The sequence below is a fragment of the Pogoniulus pusillus genome, chromosome 7 (genome assembly GCF_015220805.1).
Source record: "Pogoniulus pusillus isolate bPogPus1 chromosome 7, bPogPus1.pri, whole genome shotgun sequence".
In the NCBI taxonomy this organism is placed as follows: Eukaryota; Metazoa; Chordata; class Aves; order Piciformes; family Lybiidae; genus Pogoniulus; species Pogoniulus pusillus.
Window position 1 is genome coordinate 36,404,723 of NC_087270.1, and position 18,164 is coordinate 36,422,886.

Consider the following 18,164-nt stretch of genomic DNA (forward strand, 5'->3'; position numbering starts at 1 on the left):
GTATTTACAAACCAGTTTATTAAAAATAGGAAATGATAGAAATGAGATGCAGGGGCGGAGCCGCAGGCCCAGCACCCCGGGGCGAGAACGGGGCGGGTGGAGCAGGGACAGGGACAGGGACAGGTCCCAGCGCTGCCATCGAGAATCGGGACAGCCCCCGCGGCCCCGGGGGAGCTCGCAGCCGTCCGGGTGCAGCGGGATTCAGAGCTCCGGGAGGCTGCAGGGGCCGCAGCCCCGCACAGCGCAAGGCCAAGCGGCCGCGCAAAACCAGTAAACAAAGTGCAGCCAACAGAGCGAAGAGGAGAAGCGCCGGGCAGGGGCAGGGGAGCCCGGCCCCCAGCCCAGCTGCCCCTGCCCAGGACGTGAGGGGACTGGTGCCAGAGGCAGGTGTAAAGTGGAGGGCAGAATGGGCAGCAGGGTTTGAGGCTCACCCCGTTTACCTTTAAATTAAAAAAACCAAACCCAAACCACAACAACAAAACCCAAACAAAACAAAAAAAAAAAAAAAGAAGAAGAAAAAAATAAACAAACAAACAAAAAAAGAACCAAAGGAAAAAAAAAAAAACCCAAAACATTTCTGTGCTGTGCAAAAGACACTGTACAATTCAAACAGAACAAACTCCATGCACATGAAGGGGGCCGTGGAACCCCCCAGGCCAGGACCTGGCTCTGCAGGTACCACCGGGCAAAATCCCAATGGAAAGAGGGCTGGAGATAATACTGATGCGCGAAGTCCCCTGGAACGGGCGGCAGGGAGGATTGTCGCTGGGCCCAGCCACGGCACATGCAGGGTGAGCTTCCGAGCACTGCAGCTGGGGTCTCGCCGATGCCCTACGCTGATGGACAGACACAGAAGGGGGTCACGGGCCAGAGAGCTGCCGTGCTGGCTGCCTGGGGGCTGCTAAGATGACACAGTCACTGCCGTCAGTGCTCCGTTCCGGGTGTAGTAGAACTTGCTGAACGCCTCTTCAAGTAAACAGGTAAGTCTGCTCTGGTCAGCCTGCAAAGGACAAGCTGTGCTGAGGCCCAAGAGCTTGGCTGCAGCCTGCAGCTGCTATCCCTGAGCAGGGACATGTCTTATTTCTCCTGCTTCCCCAGCTACTAAAAGGCTAATCATGGAATCCCAGCATGGTAGGGTTTGGAAGGGACATCTGAGGATCATCTTTGCCCAATGCCACCCTCTGAAAGCAGGGGTCACCCACAGCAGGTTGCCCAGGATCACAGTGTCCAGGCAGGTTTGGAATCTCCAGAGGAGACTCCACAATTAGTCTGGGCAGCTTGGTCCAGAGGTCTGTCACCCTTTGTGATCCAACACAAACCATCTCCCTGAGCCCCAAGCCTGCTTACCTCACTGATGAACCCAAGTTGGACCAGTTCAGCTGCCAGCTCCTGGATGTTGTCATCTGCAACACAAGGAAAGGTCTAAGTCCCAGTTCAGAGCATGCTGCTGGCCCCAGTGCACCCAGAGCATGGGAGGAAAGGCACTTACTGGGCTGCAGGTCACAGCTCAAGTGTCGATTCAACTTGTCTTCCAGTTTCAGCAGCAGTGTTAACTACAGGATAAAGAAGTTCTCATGAAGGGCTGCAGTCCTGGGACCTGAGACAGGTTGTGGCCACCACAGCCAGGCAGCAGCACCCCAAAAATCCCATCAGGAGAGGAACCACACCCTCCAGAGCCCCACAGAACAGCCACATCCAGTTTCACTCCAACCCACAGTCAGCAGTATCATGCTCCCATGGAGGAAGCCCGATTCTGAAGGTGGACCAAACCATTCACTGTATGCCAGGTCAGGCTCTGGATCTGGCTTTAGGTTGCAAAGATGGCAGTTGTGATAGCAGAGGACCCTCTGAGACCACCCCAGGCCTCAGCAGTGGAGCCACCAGCTCTGCACCCTGCCCCAGCTCACACACACAGCACACAGAGCCAGAAGATAGGAAGGAACATACGTGGTGCTTTACACCCTCCTCCACGGACTCAATGTTGCACTGCATCAGCACCACCTGAAACCAAAGCAGAGACCCTGTGACATGACTGCTGCACAGCCCAGGGAGGGGAGGGACAAAGCTCCTTGCCTCTCACCTTGCGGGTCTCCACCTCAGCAGGCTCTGGGGTTGGGGTTTTCACGGACGGTGGAGCGATGGGAGACTTCACCACGACCTGCTGGGGCTGCTGGGGACGCGGCATCCCGAAAGCGGTGAGCGGGTAGATACCATTCCTGCGAGAGAGGAGCCTCAGCTTGTGCCTCTCTCAAGTGTTTCCCATTTCAGTTAGAGCTGCCCTTTAGAACCCCTCTTACCTTACATCCTCCAAGAACTTGTCCAGCTCCAGTGCTGGAGACTGTGAGAAGCTGGGGAAAGAAAAAAGTACTACAGGTGAGATGTCATCTAACAGCATCACTCACTCCAGTCTCTTTGAGATGTGGGATTTGAAGCTGCATCCAGACTATAGACATGTCAGTGGCAGGATGAGTATGGGGAGAGGTGAGACAGACTCCAGCCTCCCTATAGAGGAAGGAACTACTCACAGAAGCTGACACTTTAATTACAGCAGAAAGCAGAATGGACATTGCTGCCCTGTAAGACAACTGTCCCCAAAGCAAAGTGTTTGGAAGCCAGGCCAGCAAGACTCTGTTCCTAGCAGAGTTCTTCAGAGACATCTGCAATACCAGACCCTTGAAGCCTGCATCACATCTCCAGAAGTGGTCTGCAGAGGCAAGAACCTCTGCTGACACAGCATGGCCAGCCATGTAACTCCAGACCAGGAACTAGAAACTACACCTCAAGATACAGTGCCCTGCCCAAATACTTCCTACTACAGGTTGGGACATTTGTGCTCTCTGCAGTTCCTTTCCCAGATTGTCTGTTCAGCTTGGTGGCTTCTGAATGCCATGTCCCAGAGGAAGTCTTACTGCCAATTAATTTAATTGCCCAGTCTCTAACTCCACTGAACATCTTCCTTGCTGGTGGATGACAGCAGGCACTGACGGGCCCTACCCTCTGCGCTGCAAGTTGTTCCTCACCCCCAAGTACATAGTTCCTCCACAGGGTGAGAGCCATTTCCAGCCCCTTGAAGACAGCTCTCTTATCTCCTCCAGAACTGCTGCTGCTTTGTATATGTGCCTGGTACAGGTACTATCTGTCAACATTTCGGCCAGCTAACCCACTCTCCCAGAATCTGACAGCTGGTACTGTATTTGCTCTTGCCTGCAGCTGCACAGCAGCATGTTTTCAACTAGCTGGAAATTGCCCTTTCCCACAGGGGCACTTCACAGCCCTTGGGCAGTGCAGACCCACTTCTTTCTCTAAAGCAGGCCACTGCTGTCTCTTGGCATGGCAAAGAGTAAGCACCACAGCAAGTAGCTCCTTTCTTTCTGGTTTTGACTAGCCAGGGGACATACACGTTCTCCCACTTTACTAACTCCTCAGCAGAACACTTTCCTCATCACCTTATTCAAGTCAGATTTCTAGTGTCCACTTGACCACAGCTTCTTTTAACAGTCACATCCCTCCAGGCACTCTGGTCTTAGCTGTGTATCTCCACTCCACAACCACTCTGCAGGCCTTCAACACACATCCCCTTTTTGTCTTCTCCAGCACCCCTGAGATACTGCACTCCTGAAAAGCAAGTCCCAGCCTGGCTTACACCAGTGCTCTGCAGGTGGAAGTCTCATGTATGTGAAGAAACTCTCTTGCACAGCTTTGGCTACTCATTCTTCATCCTCCACTTTGAGCCTTTACCATTCCTAAAGGAACTCAATACCACGATTTACTAGCACTGTGAAGATCAGAAGGGCTGGGGTTTGGGGAGATCCACATGGCTCAAAGCATTTCTCAAATGAGCAGTGGTCTTTGTCCTTGTCATTTTGATGGCCGTTGTTCAACAGCCTGAGCACCCCAGAATGCTGGGCTTCCACAGAAGCAACTCTTCTCCTCTCTGGAAATACAGTACCCATACCTTAGCCTTTGACTCATACCCAACATCTCACATCACTCTTTGGCCCACCATGTGCTCTGTAGATATTATTGTCACTTTGGGAGCCACCTCTGTGCCACTGACAGCTGCCCAAAGCAGCTTTTCCCTTTGCATAGTGTAGAATAAGCTGCTCTATTAAGGAAGTACTGAGGAGTTTCACAAGCCTGTGACTGGCCTGAGCCCCTTCCCCAAACCATTCACAGAATCACAAAATCTTTTAAGCTGGAAAAGACCTTTAAACTCATGGAGTCCAATCCTTAACCCAGCACTGCCAGGTCACCACTAAACCATGTCCCTCAGCACCACATCTACATGGCTTTTCAATACTTCCAGGAACAATGATGGTTCAAACTAGGTTTTGCTAAGGACTGTTCCAACTACAGGAACTACTCCTCTCCTTCAGGGGACGATTCACATCTCAGCTGCATGGAATCTGCTTAGAGATCATGGGTGCAAGGTATTCTTTCACCCAAAATTTACTCTCCTTCACTGGTCCCTTCACCACCAGCACTGTCCACTCCCTCATTTCCTGGTTAGTTGTAAAACACCAGCATGACTATGAAGGAGCAGAGATCCTTCTGTGCTCTCGCTAGGGCTCTGGCATCTGTCCCTCATGCAGCTGAGCAGGCCTGTCCAAGCACACGACAGGGTACTCACATCATCTTGACTCCTTCCCGGTCCACGTGATTTATCTCTGCCAGCACTGCACTCATGTCCAGGTTTTTGGTCATTTCTTCTAAAGCATTTTCAGGAATCATGTCTATTAAAACAAACTCTGAGTTAGAAGAACTGCAATTCCTTTCCAACTTAAGAACAGCAGAAAACCCCAGTGGCTGCCAAACTCAGGCTCCTCAGAGCTGTCTGGGCACCGGAGTCTCCCAGCTCTGCGGCAACCACACCACTGTTCCCAAGGTCCTGCCAGCTAGGAGCAGAGCTAAGGTCCTGACAGCTCAGTGGACCTTGCAGGACAGCTGTGGAACCCTGGAACTCCATACTCACGCTGATGTCCAACGATACAGTGAGCAGCCAGCAGCTTTAAGGATGGCACCTCAAACAATGCCTGGTGAAAGAGGAGCTCCCGGGCAGTGGGACGCTTGCCAGGGTCCTGCTCTAGACACTTCTGGATGAACTCCTGAAAGACAGTGCTGCATGAGACCACCTGCAACAACAGGGTGGCCATGGGGGTGCAGAGCCCTGCTCCCTCCTTCACTCACCCTCTGCAAGGGGTCCTCCAGCAGCTGGATGGCACTGTTGATGGCCTCCTGCGGCACATAGGACGACTCGCCATTACCCTGGATCTCCAGCACTGCCATCTGCAAGCACAGAGCATGGCCTGAGCTCTGCTGACTGTGTCGAGCAGAGCTCAAGGGGACCACTGCCAAGAGTGAAATCACAATAGCAGAGTTGCTTGGGGCTATCTGAGGTCAGGGTTTGCGGAGGCAGAAAGAGAATGTCTGCCTCATTATGGTGGCTTGCCTCTAGCACCCTAACAGATTGCCAGAGACCCAGGCACTGTGCCAGAATCACCCTGGACAGCAGCTCCTTTTTGAATCTCTTGATCCATTTGCCTGTACTTCTGCCTGACAATTCCCATCTTCTAATGAAGCTGGGACTGGACCAGTGCCAGAAGCTGACCACATCCCTCCTAGCTGCATGACTAGCTCTGTATTACAAGCAGGAAAGCAAGTGCACACCACCATCCAGCATGAGCTCCAGCTAACACATCCCTTGCTAGGAAAGGCTGGCACAAGATTCCAGATGACATCTTAAGGTTTGGGGGTTGGACCAGACGCCCTTTAAAAGTTCCTTCTAACCCAAACCATTCTATGTTTCAACTCAAGTTTTACTTCCCAGAAGTGGTGTGCTTCCAGAGCTCTTTTCCCCCTGCCCTTACAGTATGTGCAGCACTCTGAGAATTCTTTGTGCTGGCTCTTTCTGACAGTTCTTCCCAGAACACACCAACAGCTCCCATTTCCTAGACCTGGGCCTACTGATTGCAAGGACAGAGGAAACCACTAAGCTGCTAAGATCAGGCACATCAGATTTGCACGTGTCTGCAATCAGTATCTGTCTCAAATAGGGAGTGTTCTGGACCAGACTGTTTATGGACTACATTTGTCCTCTCCTCTGGATACCAGAAGAACAGCAAGTGCCAGGAAGGGCAGTTCTGGTTGCCAGGTACATCACATACAGTTTGTTGTAGTGGCTGCTCCCACCAGCCAGTGGATCAGACTTCAGAACCACAACATCATTTTGGTTGGAAGAGGCCTTTGAGAGCAAGCCCAGACATTAACCAGCACTGCCAGGTCATCACTAAACCATGGCCCTTAGCACCTCATCTACATGGCTTATAAACCCCTCCAGGGATGGGGACTCCATCACTGCCCTGGGCAGCCTGTTCCAGATCTTGACAGTTCTTGTGGGGAAGAAATTATTCCTCATGTCCAACCTAAACCTCCTCGGGCACAACTTGAAGATGTTTCCTCTTATCCTATCAAGACCTGCAGAGCAATGAACTGCACATGAAGAATTTCAGAAAGAACCACACATTACTGAGCTAATGATTGCTGAGTGAAGCACTGGGGAAGCCCCAGAAGGCATCTCACTGAGGCAAAGTGCATTTCACTTGGAGAACAAAGAGCACTTTTTTCCAAGCCAGCACACCCATAACCACGGCATCTCTACAGAGCCATCTCCTTCCTTCAAACTCCTTCTCTGTCCCAGAGCCAGTGGTTCCACACTCACCTCCAGTGCACACATCCCAAAGGAGTAAATGTCCACAGCAGTAGTGACATTGGCAACTTCTGTAACACAGATAATAAAGCTCTGTTATCAGTCCATCCCTGTACTCAGCAGGACCTGTAGGACAATCCTGCAGGCTTCTCTCCCTCTTCTGCTCTTAAAAGACAGAGGAGTTGAAGCACTTAAGCAGGCAAATAACCCAGAACTGTTAATGTGACATCTCTCACAAGCCTCTAGCTGCAAACAAGATGCTTGGAACAGCTTGGAAGCATTAGCAAGGTCACCAAAACCAGGCTGGCAACTGGAGTCACACCATACCTCCATATTCCGGGGCAAAGAAGTGCAGGTTCTTCTGCTCCTCACGACAGGTCTTCACGTGGTTGTTGATCGTGTCCGGTGCCACTAGAAGAGAGCCATGAACATTCAGGATACCTGAAAATGTAGCCTGTCCCTATCCAGATCCCAGAGAACATGCAGCTCCAGGCCCCTCTGGTGCCCAAAGGGACACCAGAGCAGAGTCACAGTGGCCCTTCATCAGTCCCACATCTCCAAGAGCAAACTTGGAGACCACAGATTCTGCCAAACAGGAAGAAAAGGTGGGAAGGACTCCCCGATGAAGTGCAAGTTCTGAAAGCACCTGAGATCAGATCTGCAGCATTCATCACAGACAACTCAACTATAACCTAGGAACAGCCAAAAATCATTGCAATTATCAACTACCTCAGGCCTTGAGGAGAGGGACAGACCTACAAGGCAACTCTTCTATGTATCAGCAGGTACCAGAGTGCCTCAAGACAGAAGTCATGCAACAAAGCTGCTGACTGAGAAGATATGACCACCCTGACTGCAGAGGCCTCTTGGCAGCCAACACCTCCAAAGCAACAACCACAAAACACTTGGAATTGCAGAGAAGGAATAACTTCCAGACAGAAGAAAATCCAGCAGAGCATGAGTATGGACCCAAATGACAGCCACCTCCAAAAAGACTGAAAATGGCTCTCCAGAACCAAGCAGCTGGCTTGGCTCCATCAGGTAGAAACACTGAGTCCAATAGGGAGCATAAAGTAAACACCACATCTGAAGCTCTACTTCCACCCTTGAACTTGCCCAGTCCCACAGTCTCCAGCCCATCTCCCACTTTGCCCCCTTTTGAACAATTCCCATTGGTCCTGGTCTACACTTGCCACAGTGTGAACTTACAGGGCTCCTACCAAACCACTTGTGATTTTCCAGGTGTTCCTGCAACAGGTCAGGACACACCACAGTTGAATGAGAAGTAGTTCCCAGCCTCAAAGGAGAGTTGTTCTTTGGGCTCCAATCAGACAAGGACCTTCCTTGGTAACTCAGCCCAGCTTTGCTGTGAGGTACATACCAAATCACATGATCCTATTCAAGCACTAGAAATGGAGCTCACTCCAATGTCCAGTGTCTACTTTTGCAGCCAACCATCCATGAGTAGTTGACAGCTTTTTGTTCTTGTGCTGGCTCTTCTCTTGGAAGTCCAGTCAGATTGCTTCCCCTCTAGTGACTTCCTTCTTACAGACCCCAAGTCCTATAGCTCCACAGATCCAAGCAAAGTAAGATGAATCCTTTGTCCTCCTCTTCAGCACTGCTCTGTGTTTTCCCAGTGACAAAGATGGCTCAAGATCAGCTATGGCCAGGGCCATGCACAATCACATCTCTACTGAGGACTCAGCTGCAATGGATCTTAATAGTGCACACAAGGAACTGTATCAAATTCCTGCCCTGAACAGATCCCCCTCCTCTAGACACCAGATTCTCCTCAGTTCCTGAACGGTGAGCTTCTGTGCAGCTTGGCATTTTGCACTACTGACTTAAAACTGGAATCTGTCCAGTTCTCTGATGTCCTCTCTGTGCTTCTGGAGGATATCCTGGCCTACCTCCACATCACCTATCCCCTATGGCTCTGTTAAAAACCTTGACATTAAGGAGATCAGCACCTGAGGCACCTCAAAACCCTGCAATGGGGCAGCCCTGTTCCAGCCAGGGCCTGATACAGCAAACAGGGTTAATTCCTCAAGATTTGTTCAGCACAGCTTCTCATTCTGAGCCTTCTAAGGAGGTTCTCAGACATTTGCAACAGAGAATTCCTGTTAATTTGTCTTTCCCTACAGAGCAGCCCAGTGTGGATGCCTGATCTATGGGTGCACAGGTCACTGAGCAGAGAGGCTGGAGAGGAGCTTCGCACAAATGACATTTTAAGACAAACTCTCACCTGCATAAGGTAAGAAAACTTGCTTTAAGGTACTCCTGACATAAACTCTGATTCTCACACACTTCCTGCCTGCCATCCACTACTACATCCTGTCATGAGTCTTAACTCTGAAAAATCAGATGCATGAAGGTCAAGGACAGCTGCTTTACAATGCAGGTCAAAAAGGAGAGCCAGGTCACCAGCATTAACAAGGAGCATGCCTTCCTCAGCCACAGAGAAGACAACAGCAAGGGACAGACAGATGTAGCACCAGGTGTGTCTTGGGGGGAATAAGCACAGCAAAGATGAATTTCAGAAAAGGATTCAGTCAAATATGGTGTCTGTGCAGGGCAGATGATAGGAAGAGACATGAAGTACAGCAGAAGGTAGGACAAGCACCTTGCCTTTATAAAGCTGAACTCAATCTGACAACCACAGCACAAAGAGAAACAATCAGCATTACTAAAACATGCAGAGCTTGCTGGACTTCATAGAATCAACCAGATTGGAAAAGACCTCCAAGATCATCCAGTCCAACCTAGCACCCAGCCCTAGCCATTCAACCAGACCATGGCACTAAGTGCCTCAGCCAGGCTTTGCTTGAACACCTCCAGGGACGGTGCCTCCACCACCTCCCTGGGCAGCCCATTCCAATGCCAATCACTCTCTCTGCCAACAACTTCCTACTAACATCCAGCACAGACCTCCCCCAGCACAACTTGAGACTGTGTCCCCTTGATCTGTTGCTGCTTGCCTGGCAGTAGAGACCAACTCCAACCAGGCTACAGCCTCCCTTCAGGGAGTTGTAGACAGCAATGAGGTCACCCCTGAGCCTCCTCTTCTCCAGGCTGTACACCCCCAGCTCCCTCAGCCTCTCCTCACAGGGCTGTGCTCCAGGCCCCTCACCAGCTTCGTTGCCCTTCTCTGGACACCTTCCAGCACCTCAACATCTCTCTTGAATTCAGGAGCTCAGAACTGGACACAGCATTCAAGGTGTGGCCTGAGCAGTGCTGAGTCCAGGGGCAGAATAACCTCCATTGTCCTACTGGCCACACTGTCCCTGATCCAGGCCAGGATGCCACTGGCTCTCTTGGCCACCTGGGCACACTGCTGGCTCATCTTCAGCTACTATCTACCAGCACCCCCAGGTCCCTCTCTGCCTGGCTGCTCTCCAGCCACTCTGTACCCAGCCTGTAGCGCTGCTTGGGGTTGTTGTGGCCAGAGTGTAGAACCCTGCATTTGGCCTTGTTAAATCTCATCCCACTGGCCTCTGCCCACCCATCCAGCCTGGCAATGTCCCTCTGCAAGGCTAAACACGAGGCTGGCTGCTTGCAACCATAAAAGGATGGCCACAGGGCCAGGGCAGGTGTGAGGCCACATCATCCTCTGTACCATTATGCTCAAGGCATTTTCACTAATGCATAAGTAGTGAGACTGCACAAACCAAAGACATTTCATAGCTGACTTCATCTGCACACAAAGTTCACAAACACATTTTTATTAGTGAGAACAGACCTAGAAAACCATCAACTTGGAAGCTACTGGAAGCAAAGAGCAGCATACAGCTGTTAAACACTGAGTCAGCCAGGAAAAGACTTGGCAGATTTCCGCACACAACCACCCTACAGCCTGGCAGACCTGCATCAGGAACCATCAGCAATATTTGCAAAGTTATGTGCAGCACTGAGTCACCAGAAGCAAGAGGAATTTATCATTTTTAATAGCTGAGTGTCTAATGAGATGAAGGGACAAACAGGTTCAGCACACGAGAAGCTCCCTACACCCAGTTCCCACCACCAGACAGCAGCCTCTCAGCTGCTTACACCCATGCTTCCCCTCACTGCAGCCACTAGCATCACCTCCAAGCAGCACAACCAACCTCTGCTTACAGCGGTGCCCAGGCTCTAGTCAGGGCAAGCACTGCTGAGGCAGAACCACTGACACTTGCAACAGAGGTGACATTCATGTCCTCTGACAGAGGTGGTGCTTTCTCCACAGAAAGTAACATAGAACCATAAAAATCATGGGATGCTTCATGCTGGAAGCCATCTCTGGGCTCCACCTTGTCCAATCCCCAGAGTCACCCAGGACCATGACTATGAGGTTTTTGAGTAGCTCCAAAGATGGAGACTCCATCACCTCCCAGGGCAACCTGTGCCCATGTCACACTCATACTGAAACAACATTTTTTGATGTTTAGAGGGGCCTTCCCAGGGTCTGGTTTGTGCTCATAGCCTCTAGTCCCAGCACAGGGCACCACTGGAAGAGCCTGGCTCCATGCTCCATCCTCTCAGCACCCTGCAGATATTTGCAGACACTGATTAAACCTCCCTGAACCGTCTCTGCTCCAGGCTGAGTAGTCCCAGCTCCCCCAGTCTCTCCCCACAGCAGCGATATTCCAGATCCTTAAGCTTCTTGGTGGCCTCTCACTGGACTCTCTCCAGTGCAACCCTGTCCCTCCTGTACTAGGGAGCTCAGCACTGGACACAGCACTTCTGGGGTGATCTTACCAGTCCTGAGCAAAGGGGAAGGATCCCCTCCCTTGACTTGCTGACAGTATTTTGCCTAGCACAGCACAGGACATCATTAGTTACCTTTGTGGCAAGGGCATGTTGCTGCCTCATGTAAATAAGGCACAGAAAGGAGCAATGGGAAGGAAAATGATCCTGCTGTGTCAGATTTCTTGTGAAGCAGCAGATGATATTTTTAAGTTAAGCATAAAAAGCATTGAGAGTTTTGAGTTGATGTGTTTGACCATGTCCATTACACAGAAGTGGAAAGTGGGAGCTAGAAGAGCATAGCCAAGAAGAGATGAGGAGGACCTGTAAGGTAAGTACTTGTCAATCCTGGCTGCAGGCAGGCTGTCAAGCAGGGACTTAGGAGCTTATTAAGACTTTATCTGTGAGAGTTGATTATATAAACAGCTTCATTCCAAACAAAGTGTGCAGGGAGATCAGAAGTCTGCTCAAAACACAAGTTCTAGACTTGAGGAATGCAGGTGCCAGAGTGCATCAGCAGGCTGCAACACAGAAAGACAAAGGATGGATGTTCTTTCTCAGTTCTTCCACAACTCAACTGCAGCAGCCTCAGCACAGTGCAAGAATTACATGTAGTCAGAAGACATGCACAGGAAAGCTCCTCTGTGATAATCACTTACTCCTAGAAGAATGACTTATGCTGAAAAACTGAGGTCTCAGCAACATGACTACAGAAATTCTATGTTCTGAGCAGCTCTACCCACCAAAAATTGGACTGAAACAGTAAAAATGCACACCTGATTAAAATGCAATCAGGGTCCACAAGTTTCAGCATTTCAGGTTTACCTTTGCTGCGTTTCAGACTTCACATCTCTGCTTTTACTGTTTCATGACATGTCAGAGGGAAGCTGCACAAAGAATCTTGGGAGATGTAATAAACAGAAAACACACCTCAAGCAAACACACCTCAAGGCCTACATCACAAAATTGTCTCAGTTGGAAGGAACCTCTTGAGAATAGAGCTGAAGACCCCTGCTCACGCAGGTCAGCTGGAACAGGTACTCTAGAACTCTGTGTGGCTCACTTTTGAGTATCTCCAGGGAGAATGATTCCAGAGCCTCACTGGGCAACCTGTTCCAGTGTCTGGCTACCCTCACAGTAAGAAAAAGGTATTCCTTGTGTTAGATGGAACTTTGGGTATTTCAATTTCTTCCCATCACCTCCTGCTCTGTCAGTGGGCACTACAAGAAGAGACTGACTCCCTCTTCATCAACTGTTTATACAGATTGAATTGACCCCTCTGAGTCCTTTCCTCTTCAGGCCAAATACATTCAGTTCTTTCAGCCTCTCCTCACATGGACAGATACTCCAGTCCTTCAATTGTCTTTATGTCCCTATGCAGGACTTGCTCCAGCAGGTGTACATCTTTCTTGTAACGTGGACCTCAGACCTAGACACAGCACTTTAGATGCTGTCTCACCAGTGCTAAAGAGAGAGGAAGGATTGCTCCCCTCGACCTGCCTGCAATGCTCTTGCCAGCACAGCCAAAGAGGCTGTCAGGGTGGGTTGCTGGCTCATCATCAGCTTGCTGTCTTCCAGGAACACAAGGTTCTCATCTGCAGAGCTGCTGTCCAGAAGGTGACCCCTGAGCATGCACAGAAGGATGTAAATACTTGCTAAGCTTGTATTCCAGTGATTTTTCATGAACTGGCATGAAAAAGACTTCTACAATGCCCACGTTCCACATGCCTTCAATGGAAGGACCCCAAAAGGAGTGGATGTACACAAGTGTACTAAAAAAGGTCCATGAAGACCAGAATGACAACGAGATCTCTTACACATCCTGGAAACCCACTTTAAGGCAGAACAAAGCACCACCCAGCAAAGCTGAAGCAGCAGATGCCTTCAATGTAACACCAAAAGAACTAATCTGACCACAGAAAAAGCAAGTTCTCATCACTTTGAGCATAAAAGTGGGAAACACAACCTTTGCAGGAGATCTTACATAACTGAAAATGACAACCAGTCTAGAAGATCCTTGTTTCCTGGGGTTCTCATGAACCAAGACTTGCAGCAGCCAAAGAAGGTACACTGAACAAGGCAAGCACAGGAAGCAATAGACAGCTTTTAAACCTTCTGCAAAATAAATATGGGTTTGTTACCACCATGACATAGCAGAGGGTACATCTGTTACACATTCATTCCACTTGGTGACTCCAGCAAGCCCAAAGACACCGATTCTTACAACTAAATCTGACTTTGCAAACCCCAACACTCTCCCTCGGAGGTACACACTAAATCGTAACACACAAATGTCTGGTCAGGCACTAACTGCCATTTCAAAAGCTGACCACAGCAATCAGAAGCCCACTGATTCTTACTCAGCTATGACTCCTCCTGCCTTAAGATGTGTGCTTATCTATGACATCAAGGCAGGTCTCTGGAAATCATCTTGATTACTCTAGCAATCTTAACAGCAGCTGGATCATGAGGTGTCCGTCAGCTTATCGCAATTCAACATCAAACTCATGCTACCCCACCCAGGTTTTTCAACAAGAGTTTCTCAAGAACAAGCCACATGTGAAGAATCTTCGCTGTAGGACAGCCTTTTACACCACTCTCAATGATGGTGCAGACCAAAGTGAAACAAAGCCTTGAAAAAACTTTCATCTAAGTACAACCACTTTGGACCATCTGAAGCATCCTGGGCAAAACCAGTTCCACTCAAAGCCATTGACCTCCTTCCCAACAGCACCAAAAGGCAAAGACAGACATGTTCTGCTTGTGGAAGTGTGCCTTCCTTTTGCCAAGGTGGGAAGCAACTGAAAATGTCTGGCTTGCAGAGGACATGCTTGACTCCAAACAAACTGGATGGCTAGGAGCAGCTAAACTACACAAATTCATGTTAAATCCTCCTAGATGAATGCTGACATGGGCAGAAATATCTTCCATTGTTATGACAGTTTTTTCCTATGCTGACTGATTTCAGCTCTCAATTGTTTTTTGTTTTCTCTAAACCACACTTGGTTCTATTTAAAAATGATCCAAGATCTCCCAAGAACCTCTGTTTTGTTTCTGCATCACCTGTGAAGTGTCTCAGATGCCTGTTACAGCTGCAAGACTCAGCACAAGTCTTTAAATATCAGGTAGCAAAATTCAAGAGAGTGAAATGAAGACTAAAATAAGATCAGTTATGAAAGTGTGTCACTCGCAGCCTTATTAACTCAATGCTGAAGCCAATCAGGAGGCTTATACCCTATATTTAGTGTTTTCAAACCCAAATCACTGCTCAAGATCCAAGGATAAAGCAAATTCCAGCCCTCACATGAACAGTACATAGCAATACCACAGTACTGTTAAATTATCAAGAAAGCAGCCAAGGAAGCTGATACCTCAAGGCCATCTGATGTTGCCTTAGCACACATGAAACACTACATCACCTTCTCAAGCCCGGAGACCACTTGGCTGAGGCCCTTCTTGCCATGCTAGAATAAGGGCCAAAAGATTCTGCTCGCAGAAATTATTTGATTCCTGAGAAACAGCCTGCTACTCTTTAAGCCTTATTGCCACCAGCATGGCTGAACCCATGTTGAAGTCCAGACTCAGCCACATTCCCACTCTGTGGACTATTTCTGGACCAGTTTGACTGCTAGTGTACCTCCTTACCTCTCCCACCCCACAAAGGCAGCTTGGTTTGCCCAGCTCCCACTGCACTGTAAACATCCCCAAGGAAACCTGTTCTCCTAATCCCATGAGCCCTGACTGCAGCAGCTTCCTCCTGAGCGACAGAAGATCCCAAATTTATCTAAGAGCCTCTACTCTGCTGATGATGCAGAGCAGCACATACCCTCCTCCTGCAAATGCTGAGGCAGCACAGCATTCTTCTCATCACTTCCATTTGACAGTGGGTAGGTTCCCAACTCAGTAGAAACAAATTATAACCATTGAGAACAACTCTGACAGTGAAATAATTATGCTAAATGTAAATGCAGTGCTCTGTTTACAGGGTTACAAACTGCAGCACTCCAAGCCTTCTTCCTCAGCACTGCTAAGGTTCAGCTGCACAGAGTGCTGGACCCTCTTATCCAGACTGGGCTTTACTCAAAGGTTGGATGAGATGGAAGGGATCTCAAGGATCATTCTGTGGAATTCTGTGATTCTATGATTCTCTATACCCCATCAGCCCAACTCCCTCAGATGCACAGTTCTCCCCAAACCCAGACCTTTGTCTGGGGAAACAAAGAGCAAAGCTTACTTCACAACCAGGGACTCATTTGGGCAGGACATCTCTCTGGCCACCAGGAGCCAGACCTGTTCACCGAAACGTTCATCTTGAAAACAAAACATCTACGGAGTTAGAACTACAGCAAGCAAATGGACAGCCAAGCAGAAAGCAACGGCTAGTCCAGGTCTGATGCCCAGCCCAGGCTAGCAGAGCAGTAGCAGGGAAGAGCCTAATGTACGTGGAACGTTCAGCTGGGAAGAGCTCGGAACAACGCATCCACTTGGCTCGACATGCGGGAGCCGGCATGCACGAGGGTCCAGGGACTAGCACACACCGAGAACAGGGAAAGGAAGAGAGCTAAGGACCAGGAGACTTCACAAAGGGCAGCGCTCCCTCTCTGTAAGGCTTTGGCTGGGAGCACAGGGCACAGCATCCCAGCAGAGAAACACCAGGTCTCAAAGCAGGATGTGCTTGAACCCAACAGTTTTATGGACCAGCCTTATAGCAAGGGAACGCCGCAGAGATCACCAGAGTGTGTAGGGCTGTGTGTGCTACCAGTACAGACACACACAGGCATATATATATAAGTATATATATATACACACAGAGAGAGGCAGGTACGTTACATAGAGAGTGGCAGTCACGTCACAGGAGCGGAGAAGTTTGCTCACCATTAGCAAATATCCTATGAAAGACTGTTGGTAACAGAGCAGCCCGTAAGCGGGAAGTAAAACGAGATAGAAGTCAATGAGTTGATGAAACAGCAAGCACTTCACATCCATACAGACAGCTAGGTCAGAATCATGGCACAACATAGACAAGGCTGAGCACCTGGCCCTGCCTCCAGCCACCTTCCTATGACACGTTTACATAAGGAACATCAGGATTTCTATTTGAGAACCAGACTGGGCAAGGGAGACTACACACCTCAGACCAAGGAGGAGATCATGGTCCACTGAGGCTAACATGGAAATTCTGCTCGTTCTGAGAGTGCTTTACAGCCTGTTAGTACCCCCTTCGGCAGACAACCATCTTTCTCTACCTCCTAGCAGCTTCTCCTGGATATGGATTTCAGCAGCAGAACCCATACTTCAAGTATTTAATAGCAGAGTTAATACCGATGAGATTCAGCTCCCTGGGACCTTGGCTGGGAACTGAAGAGAGGCCCTGGACAGACAGCAATTAAACATTTAACAAATCCTGGAGGGTAGGTATGTCCAAGGTGAGCATATGCCCAGACTGCCTGGAAGCACCATTTGGAAATACACCAGCACAACACTGAACTTCCTCACCATACTCTACTACAGGCCTCATTCAGCACATGCCAGCAAGTTGCCATGTCTCAGGGGCACCAGAAGCAGTTATGCTCCAGTCTGAGGCCTCCGTTCTGTTAGGGCACTCCAAAAATTTAAATTCCCAAAGGATTTTTAATTCAAACCCAGCATCTCTTTCCAGCTGTGCCTCGTTCTGCGAATCACAAGAAACATCTCCCATCATTGCTGAACACGAGCAAGCAACAAACACACTTTGAGGACCTTCAACAGTAAAACATCTTGCAACACACTCCCTTCACAGCACAACACAGATATGCACAGATGCAACCTAGTGCTGCATGTAAACCCTGTGGAAGTGTGCATCAGAAAGCTGGGCCTCTCATAAGGAAGGTTTTCATCTGACCACAACTCCAGAAAGCAACTGCAACGTTCCACCCTGGGAACACCAGTTCCAGAACTGTTTTTTCCTATCTTCATCACGTCTTCCCCAAAGCTTGACACTTCCTTCTGAAACCTACTCACCCTGCACTTTATGGCACTGAAAAATAAAAAGGTGAGTAAATGAATGGATTATGGGTGGCTTTTGCACTTAAGCAGTATGAGAACTATTCCCCCTCTTTCCCACTGCCTTTTTTCCTCCAGATACTTCCAGCATGTGAAGACTTCACCCCTATTCCCAAAACTCAATGCACTAGTCACAGCAACACGCTACTGCAAAGCCAATCGCCTTTCTTCCTGCACAGGTGGCTCTAGATGGACTGATTACATGCAGAACAAAAGAAACAGTGGTGAGCCCTGCTAGCATGTGTGCTTCTGCAATCCGAAGTGGCAGCAAGCGGTGACAAGCAGAAGGGCTGCTCCTGCACCTAACCAGGCATTACAGCAACAAGCACCAGCCATTTCTGTGTAACACAAGCCACAGGCACAGGAGAGGTAACTCCTCTCCCAGCAGGCATAAGGGTGTTCTGCAGAACACACCAGAAGCTTCCCTTCACCAGATTTTTGCCTCACATTTAGCAAGCAGCCCCTTTTCCTTAAAGGAGAGAGAAGAGAGGCTCCCAGGATGGTAGCCCAGAATGGTGCTAGAGACCGTATCAAAGGGGAGACTGATGCACACCAAATCACTGCTCCCCATAAATCCATGAGAATCACTGCCCTACTGCACTGAAGCAAACATGAAAGCTTTCAGATACCAGCTGGCTGCAAGAATAACTGCATGGAGCAATAACACAGGCCTAACATTACCAGTGACCCCAAA

At 49.3% G+C, this 18,164-nt stretch overlaps 1 protein-coding gene across 2 annotated transcripts in view; it reads right to left on the reverse strand.

Annotated features, from left to right (window-relative positions):
* Position 1: 1 nt before the first annotated feature.
* Positions 2-18,164, reverse strand: part of NRBP1 (nuclear receptor binding protein 1) — a 36,451-nt gene continuing 18,288 nt past the window's right edge. The window contains exons 8-19 of one of the 2 annotated variants that reach the window (XM_064146466.1): positions 16,304-16,327; positions 7,034-7,117; positions 6,719-6,777; positions 5,188-5,286; positions 4,973-5,105; positions 4,631-4,733; positions 2,298-2,348; positions 2,081-2,216; positions 1,948-2,001; positions 1,490-1,553; positions 1,348-1,403; positions 2-1,000 (exon numbers count right to left, since the gene is read on the reverse strand). In XM_064146466.1, the coding sequence (XP_064002536.1) occupies positions 902-1,000; positions 1,348-1,403; positions 1,490-1,553; positions 1,948-2,001; positions 2,081-2,216; positions 2,298-2,348; positions 4,631-4,733; positions 4,973-5,105; positions 5,188-5,286; positions 6,719-6,777; positions 7,034-7,117; positions 16,304-16,327 (962 nt within the window). In that variant the 3' untranslated portion in view covers positions 2-901. The remainder of the gene's footprint in view (positions 1,001-1,347; positions 1,404-1,489; positions 1,554-1,947; positions 2,002-2,080; positions 2,217-2,297; positions 2,349-4,630; positions 4,734-4,972; positions 5,106-5,187; positions 5,287-6,718; positions 6,778-7,033; positions 7,118-16,303; positions 16,328-18,164) is intronic. The other variant, XM_064146467.1, reaches the window with a different exon arrangement.